The sequence below is a fragment of the Lontra canadensis genome, unplaced genomic scaffold (assembly GCF_010015895.1).
Source record: "Lontra canadensis isolate GAN:19392208 unplaced genomic scaffold, GSC_riverotter_1.0 scaffold89, whole genome shotgun sequence".
Lineage (NCBI taxonomy): Eukaryota > Metazoa > Chordata > Mammalia > Carnivora > Mustelidae > Lontra > Lontra canadensis.
This window is the reverse complement of record NW_022631083.1, coordinates 5,155,154-5,172,405: the sequence shown is the minus strand read 5'-3', so window position 1 is coordinate 5,172,405 and position 17,252 is coordinate 5,155,154. Positions and strand designations below refer to the sequence as shown.

The 17,252-nt window shown below is 46.4% G+C and overlaps 1 protein-coding gene across 2 annotated transcripts in view; it reads right to left on the bottom strand.

Annotated features, from left to right (window-relative positions):
• Positions 1-17,252, bottom strand: part of ADAMTS17 (ADAM metallopeptidase with thrombospondin type 1 motif 17) — a 323,327-nt gene that overhangs the window by 107,500 nt on the left and 198,575 nt on the right. For both annotated transcript variants that reach the window (XM_032836008.1, XM_032836009.1), the window contains exons 13-14: positions 8,252-8,418; positions 35-162 (exon numbers count right to left, since the gene is read on the bottom strand). In XM_032836008.1, coding sequence (XP_032691899.1) covers positions 35-162; positions 8,252-8,418 — 295 coding nt within the window. The remainder of the gene's footprint in view (positions 1-34; positions 163-8,251; positions 8,419-17,252) is intronic.

The window sequence follows — 17,252 nt, the reverse complement described above, 5'->3', positions numbered from 1 at the left end:
AAGCCCCACCAAAGACACAAGGAAAACGTGTTACCTGGCACTTGCCATGCACACAGAGGTCGGTCTCATAGGGCCCGCAGGGTGTGCCATCCAGGACCCTGTCAGCCACCAGCAGCGGGGACTCCTTCCCCAGGGGTGAGCAGTAGAGTTCACATGGTTTATCTGAGGAGGGAAAGGGGAAGGTGGACATTGATGGAGGAAGGGGTGTGTGGGCCACTCAAGGGGCTGGTGCTCGAGAGGCATGAGCCAAGCAGGGTGCAGGTGCACGTGGGTGGTGGCCCAGAGGACAAGAGGTCAATCAATATGAAATAAAGGTCACAGAAGCCCAGCACATGTTCCTCAGAGGCACGCAGATTCCCCTGGAACATTCCACACAGCAAATGGAGAAAGATATGTGAGTGAGGGCTCTGGGGGGTTCTTATTTACCTTATTCTCGTCATCCTTTGCAAAGGTATAACTTTCCTTTTCCTTAAGGCATTAAAAATACCAGGCAGAACGTTTTGTTGTGTGCTGACCGCTGAATGAACTGACTATGTATCAAGGGAGAGCCTGGGAGCTTCTCTTGTTGTGGAGGTGAGAAAGGGGGAGAAGGTGAATGGGAATGCCTCTGGGTAGGAGGGGGTGTGGGCCCTGTGGATGTCTCCACAGCAGTGGCTTTTGTTAAATGCTTTCGCGCTCCACCAGCTGCTAGATAAAAGCAGTAGGGCTGTGATATATATGGCGAGAAGGTTCTGGGAGAAGCTGAGCTGAAAATACAGGAACAAAAGGGACCTCTAGGACAATGTGTAAGAGCCATGTCACCCAACGGGATGGAAACCCCTAGTTTCTGCTGCTCTTGAAACCAAGTGAGCTCCTAGAACATGACAAGCCCTCATGCCTTTGCCCAGGCTGTTTCTTTCCCTGGAAATCCCTCCTTGCAGAGCTTCCAGACGTTTCCTATCACCCCAGAAGGTTCCACTCCACAGCTCTCTCCTCTCATGCCATCTCTGACATGGACTCTCCAACTGCACTTTGCATACACCTCCATCAAAGCCCTTAGACATTATCCTATTGTCTTATGAGTGTTTGAGTGACTTCCATATACAAAAGGATTTTTTATAAGGTGGGTTCCATTGCTAAAAGAGTTTGAAAGGGATGGGTTTTAATTATCTTTAGATTGAAGAACTGACAGTACTGCAAGACTTTAGAGGACAAGGGACTGAGATTTTTATCTCTTGTCCCCAGGCCAGGCCAAGGATGTGGCTCACAGAAGGACTTGGTAAATATTTTAATCTTTCCATATAAACTTTAGAATCAGTTTAATGGTATCCCCAAAATAACTTGCTGGGATTTCACGGGAATTGTGCTAAATCTATAGATCAAGTCAGGGGGAACTGACATCTTGACAAATATTGATTCTTCCTATTCATGAACATGGAATATCTCCCCATTTAATTCTTTTAATTCACTCATCAGAGTTTCCCTCATATAAATCTTGCACATACAGTGCTAGTTTTATATATAAATATGCCATTTTGGGGGTGTTCGTGTAAATGGTACTATGTTTTTAATTTCAACCCCATTTGGTCCTTGCTGGTATATAGGAAAGTGATTTTTGTACATTTACCATGTATCTTGCAAACTTGCTATAATTATTTACTAGTTCCACAAAGCTTTTGGGGTTTGGGGGGTTTTTGTTGTTGTTGTTGTTGTTGTTGTTTGTTGATTCTTTCAGATTTTCTGTGTAGATGATGTCATCATCAAACAAATGTAGTTTTATTTCTTCCTTCCCAATCTGTATATTTTCAATTTCCTTATCTTATTTCATTAGCTAGGACTTCCAGTATGGTGTTGAAAAGGAACAGTATAAGAAGAAATCCTTGGTTTATTCTTGATCTTGGGAGAAAATCTTTAAGCTTATTTTTAAATAAATGAATGGATTTTGTTCTTCTCTATGTAACTCTGAAAGAGGAAAACACCCCTTTCTCTCTCTCAGTCACCTAATTCTAATGACATTAATGTGATTATTTTTGCAAAGAACTTCCAGAAACAGAAACACCAACGCTTTTGTGCTGCCTCGTCGGTCCCTTTGTTTCCACCACTGGCTCATTTTCCAGTGGTCTCAGATAAGAAAGCGCAGGGGTAGAAAAAGGCTTCTGGAGTTGACTTGGCTTCAGAAGATCTTGGCATTCCAGCTGGACAGTTCCTGTCAAAGCAGATGTGTTGTCTCACCTAGGCTCTGGGGCTTTCATGATTGAATGACATTCAGAAAGCCATACACATGTTCAGCAGCTTTCCATAGCTCCTCTCCCATGGAGCCCTGCTGACCAACATGCCCAGTGGAAAGTCCTGCCTTAAAACACTAGAAAGAAACTACAAAGGTTCAGTAGAAATGTTCAACTTGTTTGTTCTACTTAGTTGTGGAGGTGCTATGGAGGGGCTGTTGTGAAGAATTTCCCAGGTAAGTAAAATAATGATGCTTCAGTGTTTCTTCATTCAAAAAACAGGAACTGAGTTCCTTGATCACACAAGGCACTGTTTGGGCACTACTGGGAAAGAAAGACGAGTAGTGTATGCTCTTCAAGGCCTTGGTAGTCTAATGGACAAGTACAGAGCAAATCCCAGATGAGGCAGACTGTGAAAATCCCCATGAAATGGGCCTGAGCTGTTAGAGGGCAGGGTATAAAGTGGAAGGAATGTCCCAATTCCCCAGATAGCAGGCTAGAGGCAGCTGTCCCTCCATTTAGATGGAATGACCCAGGAAGGCAGCCAGTGGAAGAAGTATAAGAGACTGAAATGTAAACTGAGCTCAGGTTCCAGAAGGTTCATTTGAGGACCTCAAAGATTTGACCTCAAAATTTTTGAGGTCAAATTTTGAGGTCAAATCTTTGAGGTCCTTGGGACCCCGAGGTTTCCCATTGGCATCTTGGGGAACCACTGGAAGAATGCAGCACCATAGCTCCCAGTCTGAATGGATGGGGTACTTTCTTCATACACTGGGCTTCCTCTTATGTTTCACTGTTAAGAAAAGAAGGGTCCTCTGGTCCAAGCAGTTTGGAAACTATGGATTTTAATTACCTTTAAACTGAACTGCTGGAATAACTGAGCTTTGAAATGGTTCATTCAATAGCAGTAATAATGGTGATGATGGTGGTGATGTTGATAAAATCATAAATGACATTATCTACTATGTCAAAGGCAGCATACTTAGTATCTATGCATTTCAGGTGGGTGCTGTCATCGTTCCATCTTATAGATGCACATGGGAGACTCACACAAGGTGTGTGGCTACCCAGAGTCCCCTGACAGGCAAGGTCAGACCCTGGCCTCTTTGTCCCAGCCTAGTTTTCTTTCTACCATTACTGTTTTCTTTTTGGACAGAAAACGCTAGAGGCCCCAAATACTAAGAGGCAAAATGGTGCTGCTGAAAGCAAAACACCAGTTTCATGAATGTTTCTGGCTTCTGAGTGTCTACTCTGATTTGAGCAGAAATGGAAGTGGGATTTGGGTAGAAAAATAGGGGGTCTTTTGTGGCAAGTTAGAAAGACCAGATTTGGAGGGGATGAAGATGGTTTGTCTGGGCTCTGTTATAAATATCAGGAAAATGGGGATTCTCAGATGGAGGGATTTTGGCCATGACCCCAGGCAAACAGGTACACTCAACTCCACCTACACTGGACTCTCCCACCTGCAGACACTGTACTCCTCGGCTTGGACAGCTGGGGACACCCAGACTCTAGAATAGAGTCCAGAGGTAACACTTCCTTCCTTTGCTCAGCTGAAACTCCATTTGTCCATCTCCTTTTCTGGGGTCTGTGCTCAGAATTTAGGGCACTTCCACACATCTAGGATAGTTTAGCACTATCTCCCAAAAGGACTCAGGATAACCTTTATAAAACTTGAGAAGGAGCCTCTCAAAATTCTCTGAATATTCCCCTCTAAGCTACCTTGGGTGGGCAAAGAATCCCCAGATAAATTCTTAGTACAGAAGGAGGTCAAATCTTCTTAAGAACTATAGAACCATGCACTCCAAGGAAAGAAGATTGGAGTGTCCCTTTTACATGGCTGATGGGGGCTCAAATGAAATTCTAATTGAGGCTGGACTGATTGGTGTGGTTCCTGGTCTCTCACTGACTGACTTGTCGCCAGGAGTTATGCTTGGATGGGAAAACCACAGACAAGGCAGGGGAGATGAACTCAGGGGCTTGAGAGCCACATTATCTTATCTGCTTAGTGGAGGCTTGGAGGAATCCCCCTAGTACTCCATGGTGAAGAGGACACTTGTGGGTCTTAGTACTCTTGCTGTTCTCTTTCTGCCAGTGGTTGTAAGGTCTTACTAAGAGATACCAAGGAATTCTGAGGCCATCACAAGTGCTCACTCCAGCTCTGTCTGGCTACCTTTGGGGGATACAGAGGAGGCTGCCCAGTCCCCTGTCCCCAAAGCTGCCTACCATAACTCAAGAGCCAGGCCTTAGTTGACTGGATCGGAAGAAGCCACTTGACCGTAGCTATACCAGTCAGAGTCTTTCTCTCCATCACAACCTCATAGCTATGCTTCATGAGGCCTCAACCGATCGGACTGACAGTGGCCAGCTGACTGCAGGTGGACCAATCAGAGTCTCTGTCTTGAAAAATAAGCACTAAAATTCAGATTTAGAGCAGCTGTGTCTACTCGTAGTTGATGAATCTGAAAGAAGTCTGTACTCTCTTATCCACCATCCAGAAGTCCAAAAAGCTCTGAAAACTGCGAGCATTTTCTTACATATGTGGTAAACACACCTGGCAGCAAAAACAGCTTTGACTAACATGAGGCTTTGGTAGTGTTCAGAATTCCAGTTAGAGACCATTCATGTGTTATTTGGTAGAGACATCCCTGTACTTCCCTGGACTGTAGGGTGCTTCCCTGGACTCCACTGGGAGTACTGGTAATATATGGTTGATGTGCTGCTGTTACCTAACACCAAAAATGTTTTGGCCACATCTGGCCCCGACAGATTCAGATAAAGGATGAAAGTGTTGTGGGTCACCCTTCAGCCTCATGTGGACAAGTCAGGAGAAAGCTACTTTTCAGCTGGGAACAGGAAGAAATGACTCATAAACACAAACTGTGATGGGCATGGAGAGAGGTCCTGATATTTTCAGAGGCCCTTGGGATCTGAGACACCCCGCAACTTTGCAACAACTCTTCTCTTTTTCATTAAACAACTCCAGTTGGCTTGAATGAATTGGAGTTAGAGAGACCTTAACCATCCTACGCTCCATACCCTGGAAGGCTCAGCCCCAGAGGGGGTTCTGCCATGCCAGCCCAGGAGGAGCTGGGAATGCACCTCCATGTCCAGACACGGCCTTAGCCAAGCCCTCTGACACTTCAGTGGGCACGTGGCCTGCTGGCTTGGGCAGGAAGGACAGAACTCCTGAAGGTTTCCACTTAAATGAGATTCCATGGGGAAAGCAGAAATGGGGTGGGTTTGGCAACAGGCCATCTCCATGGGTTTCTGTCTAAAGGCTTTCCCACTTAGAACTATTTTCTAAGGAGAGCCTTTGTCTTCTTTTGGAGGTGGTATGGATTTGTGGTCCTGAGCCCTCCCTTGGAAAATCTACCTCTGCAAGAATTTTTTTTTTCAGTAAGAGAAAAAAGAAAAAGTATAGCTTCCCCTTTCTTGAACCGTGTGTCACTCGCCAAAGAATTCCACAGTGATAGCAATGCTATGAATAGGGCAGTCATAATGGGCTTCGAGAGAGCCCAGAGCCCAACCACAGGAATCGTTCCCATCACGGCTGAGCTCGAATTGTGCCTTTTATAAGCTGATTTTTGAGAGGAGCAAACTTCTAATCTGTATTCTACCCCCTGCCCTCTGAATTGGCCATTTGTTATTTTGTTTTCATCCTTGTGAAATGCTCCTTTTAAAAATGCTGGCTTCTGTTTATATTTGAGAGGGAAATGAAACCAAATCTGTGAGAAGTCAGGACAGTTCCACCCCAGAAGGGGATATGTCAAGCTAGCCTTGCAAAGGCCTGAACTTGGGGTCTTTCCCTCAAAGACAAAATGCTTACTGCCCCTTAGCTGTCCTTATCAGAGAGGATGGCACTTTTCAGATCAAAGGTGGTCGAACCCTGGCTGTAATGATCTGTTGCTTTGATAGAGAGAAATGAAAAGCGAGTGGGTCATGGCACATTCTGAACCTGGTGGGCTTCCCCAGATAGCTGCCTTGCGAAGCGTCTTGGGTGGGGGATCCAGGGCAGACATCCATTTCTGCCCCTGGGATGATAAGGGACCCGAGGAGCTCAGCAATCCAAAAGTGGTTACAAGTCAAACAGAAGTCTAATAACGACTTGGAGAAATCTGTGGAAAACCAGACATTTAAGTGGGATTTCTGCATTAAATAAAGGAGCAGGAGAACTCAAAGCTGAAGTAGACCAAGGAAAGAATAACAACAAGGCTGTGTGCACAGTTGAGTGGAAATGGGAATGGGGTGAGTCTCTCTTGGAGCCGACCTCTTCTTGCTCCCGACAAGAGTCAGTGAAGGACAGGACAGTGGACCTAAAGTGTCTCTGTCCACGCTGGGAGGGCTGATGGTTTGGAAACAAGGCTGCCCCTCATCAGAACCCACCATGACGCTGGAAACAGGGTAGCCTCTGCTGCCTGGGCTCATTTTCTCCCGATTAGGGGTCCGGAGATGCTCGAGACATCTGGAAGCCTCCTGGGTCTTCCTGCATCAGAGGAATGCCCAGGCAGAGAGCAGCGAGTGTCCAGCTGTACATGTTCCTTTCAGGAGGGTGGGCCCCCTCTCTCCCTCATCTGCAGACAAAGCTGAGGGTATGTGGGCTGCTCTTCTCTTGAAGTCATGGTTAAGCGACGGTGCACTCCCATCACACAGCTCCAAAAAGTGGTGTTTTTCAAAAGGAAAAAAATCTGGGGAGCTCCCCGAGGCTTTTAAATGAGCCCACAGCTGAGCGGGCTGGTGGTATCTGCCACAACTGAGAACATTCCAGGTTACTTTACAACTCGGTTCGGAGCTGATGGGTCACGTTGCTGGGTTTAAAGCTGCGGGTCTGGGGCTGTCATAGCTGGTGATGCCTGGGCCTACCCTCTCCAACCCCCAAAGCTGCGCACACTTGAGCCTGTAGGAGCAGACCGCAGTGTGGAGATTTCGGAGGTTCTTCAAACCACAGAGAGGAAACGCAAGACCTGGCACAGGAACCTCATTCTCCTGCAAAAGACTTCAGAGGCTGGTAAAAATCAGGCTCAGTCACTGTAGTTCTTATTAAAAAGCCTCTTCACTCGACACTTACGAAGTCATACTCTCGCTGGCTCACTCAGGTACTGGAAGCCAGATGATAGCTGGTTATTTTCCAAGTCAGCTCCTCTGGAATGGGGGTCCCTTCCTGCTCCTTATCAGCCCGCAGGAACTTTGATGTGTCATGTAACCCATAACCTCTCATCTTTGCATGGCTCGCTCTGCATAGTAATTGAGATGACAGATGCAGAGCTAACCTTGGCCTGGCCTAAGGTGTGTTCAACAAACAGGACCATATCATCATCATTAGGACACAGTCTTGTCTCCCAGAGATGAACAGAATTTTAAGTGCCCCCCATGGGGGGACAGACAGTCCCTATCAACAAACATTACAAAGCCTACGGACATGATATACCATCGAGAATTTGATCAGCCACTGGAAATGCTTGCAGTGGCCCATGGGGCAGCGTCCCCCGATTTGGGAGAGAAAGCTCTCGGAAAGAAAACATGACCCATGCCTATCATCATCTCCGAGTTGTAAACTGTCCTCAAAACTTTTTTTTTTCCCCCAAACACCTTAGTCAAGAAGTCAAGAAGTGAAATCCAACCCAAAACGAACCAAGAAAAGAAATGCAAGAAAGCATCAATGTTGGAAAGAGGGAGAACAGACACAGAAGCCCACCGTCCCGTGCCTGCAGAACCTCTCTGTCCTCAAAGTTGGCCCTGGGCCCTTCAGTACATGGCACTAGGTGGCAGGCTGCCAGCACCCCCACCTTGCTGCAAATGGGGGTGCAGGACGATTCTGGTCTGCCACCCACCTCACAGCTGCTTTTAAGAAATCTCCCAGGGCTGGATCATCCAAATTCAACCCCACTGCTCCAGAAGCCGGTCCACTGCTCACCGGCGCAGTGGGCCTGGAGTGTCCCATTGGATGGATGGCTGGGAAGGGGGAGCCCCATGAGGTTTCCTAGGAGGTGTTTACATTCTTGGAGGAGAAGGGGGGCACTGTGAAAAGACGTGCCATATGCCTTTACCATCAACCACCACTGCTGTCAGCAGGCCCTTCTTCTTGCTGCTCAACCGGTCATGGGTCTGGCACTGCTGGTCCCGGAAGCTGGGCAGGCCCTTGGGGCAGGGAAGGTTCTCGCAGACAGCATGCTCCACACTGGCTCCCAGGCAGTGCGTGCCCCCAGGCCCAGGCCTAGAAGGAAGGAAAGGTTGGCGTTAACCAGACAGTGCTATGGACACAGCAGGTGTGCTCATTTTTTTTGTTTGTTTGTTTTCCCCCACTTTTGCCAGGAGGGAAGGGGTCTGGCCAAATTTCCAAAGTAATCTCCCTCTGCTCTTCCACACTATAACTCAGCAATCCCAGTCCCATGCTGACGGCATGTTTAAGTGAGCCGTCAGAAAAATGCATCCAAGAACTGTAAATCAGGGTCATCTGGAAATAGAATACAGTATCAGTTCAGCAAGATCCACAAACTGAGTCTTTCATCTGAACTTAAAACTTGTCCATTTGTAACACTGAAAACCCCAAGGGGGAATTTTTAGTGTGTGTATGTGTGTTTTTGTTTTTGTTCTCTTTTTTTTTTTTTTTTTTTTTTTTTTTTGGTCTTCTATAAAACAAAGACCTTTACATGGCTCCTAAGTCTACTCTGGAGATCACTAAATTTCAGAATGAGTAAACCGCTCTCATTTAACTTTATAATGAGAAGAATCAGAATGGTTCATTAACTAGTTCAATGGCTTAGGGTAGAGACCTGCCAGATCCCGGCTCTGCAACCTTGACCTGGGGACTTGGGCAAGTGTGAGACCACAAGTGGTCAAAGACACATCCTGGGTCCCTGAGGCTCTGTGCTTAGACTGGGGTTCCAAGCAGTTTGGGAGCCCCAGCTGTGTTCTCTGGCCAAGCCCATGTGTGTGAGGGGCAGTGAGGAGGAGCAGCAGGACCCTGGTCTGGCTGGCTGAAATGTGGGTCCGCCCACCTGTTCCATGAAGCCCTGGGGTGTCCTCATGGGGCTCTGACCCAAGCAACCTCAGTGGTTTCCTTCATTTCCACAATGCCAAAATCACCATGAAGGAGTATGACTGTTTTCTCCCTGAAGTTTTTACTGAAATTCAGCATTGAGGGGAAAAGAATGCAAATCACAACTGTTTTGCTCATTGGCTTTTCACAAATTGCATACACCTGTTGGAAGGGCAATAAGTTTTGACACAATCACCATTTCATCCCAAGGATTTCTTTTCCTCCCTTTGCCATTCGTTGTAGTCAAAGAGGCCACCCTGTGATCACTGCTTCAGGGCAGAGAGATCAAAGCAGAAGTCCTAGGCGTTTGTGTCATCAGGGGTCTACAAACTTTTTCTGCAAAGGTGACTATTTCTGGCTTCGTGGGCCATGCAGTCTCTGTCCCAACTACTCACCTCTGCCACTGTAGTACAAAGACAATGAATAGCCAAAAGGGCATAGATATGTGCCAATAAAACTTTATTTATAAAACCAGGCGGTGTACCGGATTTGGTCCACAGGCCATCATTTCCAGGTTTTGGCCGTTTTGGCCTACATAAATGTGTTGGAGAAAATGTGTGAAGCAGGAAGAAAGGCTTCACTCTTCTTACCTCTATGCCCACCTCATGTACACCAGGAAACCTACCCCTCACTTGGGCATGGTGGCAGCCTTGAGAGGTTACACACACTGGTGGCCCCAGAGAGGGGCCCTGAGTTCTGATCTCCATCCAAGTCAGGAAACAGCAAAACCTCTCTAAGGCTTATGGGATTTGAGAACAGAGAGACCTTTTGTTCTTTTTCCTTCCCAGAACACCAGGGAGGCAGCTGGATCTTAGAGAAATGATTGCATGGCATGTTTAGGGAGACAGAGTCTCCCAAGAGCCCTGGGCCTGAATGCCAAGTGTGGACAGATAAATGGATTCCTGTGCTGCAAAGTACAGCGTAGTACAAAGAGAGAAGAGAAAAGCCATGTGGACCAGCAGGAAGGATCTCTGTAACAGACTAGTTCCCATGGCTGGGACCAGAGAAGGGATGGGTGAGGTAGCAGATGCTGTATGGTGAGAAGTTACGGGTTGAATTGTGTCCATCCAAATCATATACTGAAGTCCTAACCCCAGCGCCTCAGAATGTGGCCTTATTTAAAAATAGGACCACTGCAGATGTATTTAATTAAGATGAGATCATACTAGAACAGGGTGAGCTCCTAATCCAATATGACTAGTATTCTTATAGAAAGGGGAAATCTGAGATGGAAACAGAGGGGAGAACAACATGCAAAGATGAAGACAGAAATCAGGTGATGTTTCTACATTCTAAGAAATGCCAAAGATCACCAGTAAGCCACTAGAAGTCAGGAGAGAGGCATGGAACAGATTCTCCTTCACAGCCTTCTGAAAGAACGAATGCTTTCAAGACCTTGGTCTTTGACGTCTGGTCTCCAGAACTAAAAGAGAATAAATTTGTGTTGTTTACACCACCCAGTTAGTAACTGTTTGTTATGGCAGTCCTTAGAAGACAGATATACCGGATGACACAAGGATCAGAGGCATCCTCACTGAATATAGTTGTAGATTCAGGGAATATGGGGCAAAAATTCCTGATGTGATTAGGAATCCAACCTGAACTAGAATGGAGTTCAAAAATACAAATTAAAACATCAAAAATACAAATGCAAATAAAAATTGGTTTCTAGAAAAATGAGGCAAGCTACGTTTGCCAGTTAGGGTGGAACTGAGATTTGTGCACCTCATGTAACTAACTTCCTGAGCGACATGTCCCTAAGCTTTATTTTAGCTTCCGTTGTACCTATCTCTAACAATTGCTTTTTCCAGATTTACATGTGACTGACCCTTATAAGCCAACTACCTTTATGCCTTGTGGCAGGTGGATGGAGAGATTAGACGTAGGAAAGATCCAGCAGAAAGTGGGCCTGGAGGTGAGGGGTAGTCCGTGGGATAACTCATGTGTCTCAGGTTTCTTTCCTCCTGAACTCTGTCTACCCTGTTTTGTCTCCCTGCCCAACCTTCTCCCATGGGCAAGTCCCCTTTCAGCCCCCCATCTAGTCTACCACCCCATCTTCCCACCTCCCCTACCCCCAACTCTCCATCCATCCTTGAGGCCACCTCCACCCTAAAGCCTCTTTTCACTTCCTACACGGAGCCTCTTTTGCCCATGCTTGAGTCTCTGCTATGCTGCTTATCATCAATCTTGTGAAACGGTGAGCTAGATTATGATCTTCCGCCTATCTCTCTGCAGCTTCATGCAGAGAACCTTGCACATACCAGTCTTTAACAAACAGTAGACTGAGGTGAACTAAATTATCAAAATTTATCTTAAAAAGACCAAAAAAGAGAGTGAAGTTAGGAAAGATGGGGGAGTAGGAAGCACTAGGGATCCATCTCTTCACTGAGACAACAACTGTATTGTCAAAAAACTGTCTGAGGTAACTATTTTGAAATTCTGGAGTCTATTTGAAAGCATACACCCTTCTGGAAAAAGCTTGGCTGGTAAGTTGTGGTTTAATTTAGATGCATTTTAGCCTTTATTGTGGGAGTGGCTATCTGTTCCCCACACTCCAGCCCCATAGCAGGCAGCTGTGCCTGGTGTGTCTTGCCGCAGCCAGGCTGGACAATAGGAACCTGGGGTTCTGTGTTCTGACCGTTCAGTGTTGCTTTTGATTTCTGAGATGCAGGAACAGAGGGTAGCCACCATTGTTGCAACTCCTATGAGCTGAAGGGACCTCCAGGGAGTTTCAAAGAGCAATACATTTTTTCCCCCCTTTCCCCTCTGGGAGCCAGATATGCAAGGGTTGTCATTCAAAAGCAACTGCACATATGGGAAAATTTAGGAAGCTACCAGGTAGGCTTGAAAAGATGAAGGCTAGAAAAGGCTTGGGAATATCTTATGCTTTTACTTCGGGTTGATCCCCAGCACAGAGAAACCTTTCAACAGCAAAGAAACAGAAAATCCAAAAAGGGAGAGCTGATGATCAGAGTTACATTTTAAGATTTGAATGTCCAGTTTTTCAACACAAGAATCACAAAGCATACAAAAGAAAAGAAAAGTAAGGCCCACTCAAAAGGACAAAATACCCCAGCAGAAATATACCTGAACAAACTCAGATGCTGGGCTGTTAGGCAGAGACGTAAAACACTGTCTTAAAAATGCTCAAAGCACTAATGGATGACATAAATAAATACATAAAATGATATATGATAAAAATGAGAGTATCAATAGAGACAGAAATTACAGAAAGGAAAAACAAATTCCAGGATTGAAAAATACAATAACTGAGATAAAAAAATTCACCAGGTGGATTCAGAAACAGATTTGAGCAGCCAAAGAAAGAGCCAGCACATCTGAATATAGGACAATTGAAATTATTAAGTCTGGGGGTGAAAAGAAAAAGAATGAAGAAACGTGAATAGAGGGGATCTGTGGTAAACTACTAAGAGGACCACCGTATACATTATGGGAGTCTCAGAAGATGAAGAGAGAGGAACAGAGATTACTTGAAGAAATAATGGCTGAAAACTTCCCAGATTAGAAGGAAGACATGAATGTACAAATCCACGAAGCTCAACAAAATCCCAGTAAGATAAACTCACTGATACACTTTTTAATTAAACTGTCAAAAAAATAGAGAATCTTGAAAGCAGCAAGAGACAGGCAACACAAAACACATAAGAGAATCTTAATAAATTATGAGCCTATTTCTCATCAGAAACTCTGAAGGCCAAAAGACAGTAAGGTCGATACAGCAAAGTTCTCAAAAAACAAACAAATGAAAAAAAATGCAAAAACAAAACAAAACAAAAAACAAAAAAACACCAAGCCAAACCAACCAACCAACCAACCAAAAAAACCTATCAACTAAGAATTCTATATCCAGCAAAACTGTCATTCAAAAAAAGGAGGCAGAAATTCAGACATTTCCAGGTAAACTGAGGAAGTTTTTAATGTATTGTTTTTAATACTAGACACGCTCTACAAGAAACACGAAAGAGAGCCCTTCAGAATTCAAATGAAAGGATGCTAGATAGTGAGGTGAAGCAGATGAGGAATTACAGATCTCCAGTCACACAGGTGTGATGTTAAGCTTTGTCAGTAGAAGGTACCAGAGAGACACTAGAGAAAGAACAGACTTTTGTCTCTGGTTCTGGTGTTGAATTTCTCTCAGCAGACTCCTGTGGTGGCCTGTGATGGATGCCACCTCCCTCTGGGCAGCATTTATCCCAGAAGGCAGCTTCCAAATAAACCAAAGCCTTGGGAAAATCCACAGCCTGGTTTCAGATGCTGTTTCTCTCCTTGGGTAGCTTTCCCAAACACCCCTCACTGTGACTTTCCAGAGGGTCCCACCAGTGCAGCAGCTCTGCAAACTTCTCCATCACCCAATGGGCCTCGATTTCATCCTCTCCAACGAAGTCTAGGAAATTCATCCCTGGGTGTGTGAGGTGGGGGGAGGGGAGGCATCTTCATCCATATTTGTTCCTTCCTTGGGTGCTCTGCCTCAGACTGGAAAAGTGGCCACTTCCTACGTTTGCTCTTCCACTGCTGTTCCTGTGTTCTCTTTATCTCTTAGCAGCTAGGTCCTATTACTCCAACCACCTGTTATAGCTAATGGTTTTTACATTAAACTTCCCCTGTTCAAAAAAAAAAAAGACTTTTTTTTTTCTTTCCGGCTTTCCCTTGGGTCACTATTTGATCCTGATTGGCAGTGCTGCTCTGCAAAACCAAGCCCCCCTTCAATCACACGCATGCGCCCTCAGAACCAGTATGCATGGTTCCTTCCCACTGCCAGCATGCATGGCCACGTGTGCCCAGCATACAGCTCTCTGCCTACGATGCACAGCACTGCAGCAGGAGCCTCGCTCTAGGATAGGTGGGCTTTTCTGCATATTGTACCTCAATAAAGATGTTTAAACATAAGGAAAAAAAATAAGGTAGAGAGGTTCTGGTGAGAGATTGAAAGTGTGGAGAGAAAAGTGAGCTCCCACTGGGCAGGACCAGCTGTCTCTTGCTAGGGTGGGGCATGGAGAGTTTTGGGTAGACCCCAGTGCAGAGCTGGGGGGCAGCAAAGGTTCACCAAGGTGAGCAGGATCACAAGGCACTTTTCTTTGGGAGTGGATGAACACACAGAATCAGGACAGGAGGAAGAGGAATGCTCTGGCTGAGGGACACTTTTTATTTTCTTTGCTCTGTTCTAGTCAGTGAAGATTGATTGTAAGTTGAAAGTCTCAGCAGCAGTTCAGATCCGCTCACCATCCAGAGACACAGATGGCTTAGTGGACGGCTGGCAGCTGCACATGTCAGGAGTAGTGCATGCCTCATAATGCCCCTTCCGGGCAGCAGACATCCTAGTTTTAAGACCTCTTCTGCAAGGTATCCAAGTCACACTGGTGACTTAGACTCAAGTGTAAAAGACTGAGATTTTAAAAATCCATCTGTGGGAACACCAGGTCACTCGCACGTGGAAAGCACACATATGGGGGGTTTCCCTTCAGAAGCAAAAAGCAATTATAGGCACAGAACGTCACTCCCTACCCCCAAGCTTCCCCCTGGGTCTTAGGAGCCCGGCTGCTTTCTGAGCCATGCTGCTCCATGACCCCAGTGCATTCCACTTCTATGCTCCACTCACCATCTTGTCCTTCTTGTGCTCCGACAGAGTGGGCTTTTCACACAAAACTATCTGAGCCTTTTTTCCTGATCCTACTCTCCAGCCTTCCTTCTAAAACACAAGCCTTCTGATGGGGTACCAGAATTCGAATGACAGATGAACTTTCTGCCTTGCAGTCTTTGGGCAGAAACTCCCACCAACAGCGACACAAATTGTGGCAGGAAAGGACGAGCCTAGGAAGCTAGATGAAAAACACGGATGGTCCCCCAAGGCCTTTATGTGAGCTGGCAAGAAATACAAATTCCAAGTGCTGTAAAGACCAGGACTAGAGAAAGAAAAAGGTGGGGTTGGGGAGAGTGGACTGTTTTGCCAGTGTTTTTGAACAGTGAATAAACCAGCTGCAGAAGGCAGGGAAGGAGCCAGGAATATAAAGTGAAGGGGGTAGGGAGAGGGTGGTGGGAGCGTTCCAACCCGGAGATGTACACAGCAGTGAGATTTGGACATCCTTGGGAAATCTCAAGGCAGCGAGCCTGGTGAGTTGAGGAGTGAGCCAGGGAGAGGACACTGCTTTGGTCAGAGATTGGCTCCGGGCCTCGATCAGCTGTGCTTTGTAACAATCACCACGTCGGGCCTCTCTGCAAAGGCAGGCTAACAACGGTTGCCTGGAGTTCATAAAACACGGTCTGTATCCTGCATGTCTCCCAGAAACACTGGGGGCTGCTGCTAACCCGCCTGTCCAAGACTGGTCCCTTTTCTTTCCATGCACCTGGGCTGCTTCCCTGAAGGTGAGGAACCTTGGAGAACACTGCCAGGGAGAAAGCCCTTTGGTGTTCTCCAGAATGAGGAAAAGAGCAACACTGTTATTGCACAAGACTGAACAGACTGACCAGGCATAAATATTATAGAAGCAAAGACATAACTGTTTCTCTCACTCAGGATAAACAGGGCTGGGAGTTTGTTCTGGAGAGGACCCTGAGGTCCCCTAACTGTGGGCTACAACCTCCCTGGGGCAGGGCAGGCATGGCAGAAGGGGACCCTCATATGCAGGGGAACCTGAGCCCTGACTCAGGGCTGTCCACAGCATCGGAGCCTCTGTGAGGTGTGATGGTACAAGAAAGGGTGGCTAGCTAGTGACCTGCCTTCTTGGCCTAATAATTTACAATAACCTTCAAGTTTTGGGGGAAAAAACTGTATCAAGTGGGGTTCTGGGGCGCTGGCAAGCAGAGACTGCTTTTTCTCAGCAAACATGCCTCCAAGTAGTGAGGGAGGTGGCATGTGTCATAGAGGGCTATTCTGTTAGAAGCATGGAAAGGAGAATGGTGCCCAGCCCCAGGCGGCCTTATGGAGTTCAAAGCCCCGTGCGGGGGAAGGCAAAGTGAAAACAAGTGAGCAAGGACATAAGAGCAAGTGTTATAAATTGTTGTAACATTTGTAACGTGGGAAAAGGGCATTGAGAGAGAGGGTAAAGCCGGCACCCTGCCTTGTGCAAGGTGGTCGGGAAGGAGGCCTGAGAAGACATTTACTCAGAGACCCAAGGAGGGGCACGGCAAGCTGGGGAGAGGGAAGGGATACTGAAAAATGTCCAGAGCTTGGAGTGCTCTGAGGACAGAGAGAAGTTCTGCAGTGGGTTGAAACAGTGGCCCCTTCCCCTCCAAGATAAGCCCACCTAGAACCTTTGAATGTGACCTTAATTGGAAAAAGGGTCTTGGTAGACCCTTTTGAGGATTGAGGATCTCTTAAGTAGGAGAGATGATCATTCTGACTGGGGGTGGGTCTCAAATCCAGTGACAGGTGTCATGAGAAGAGGAGAGAAGACCATATGAAGACAGAGGCAAGTCTACAAAGGCAAAGCATGCCAGAGAGTGCCTGAAGCCACCAGAAGTTCAGGGAGAGGCATGGGTGTGATGAATCCTCCTTCAGGTTTGAAAAAGAATCAATCCTGCCAACACCTTGATTTCAGACTTCTGGTTTCTACAATGGAGAGAGGATAAATTGCCGTTTTAAGACACCAAGTTGTGGTACTTTATGACGGCAGCCCCAGGAAATGAATGCAGAGACCATGGTTAAGAGTATGGACTTCATTCTAAGTGCAGCAGAGACTGGTAGAAAGGGCTGTAGAAGGAAGAGAGAGAACTGGATTTATGCTTAAGTGGATCTCTGGTTCTGTGTGGAGAATGAATCTGGGGGGCAGGGATTATGCTCCGGGAAGCAGGCAGGCCAGTACAAAAGGTCTGAGAGAACAACGGAGCCTCACCACTGGGCTCTACACCAGTGGACCGTGGGCAAGTTACCTAACCTTTCCACAACTCAGTTTCTAGGGTGAAGAAAGAGCACCCGTCCTGTAGGGCAGCATTCATTGATTTACTACATGTAAATGCCGAGAAGGGAACTGGCATGGTGCGTTTGCCATTCT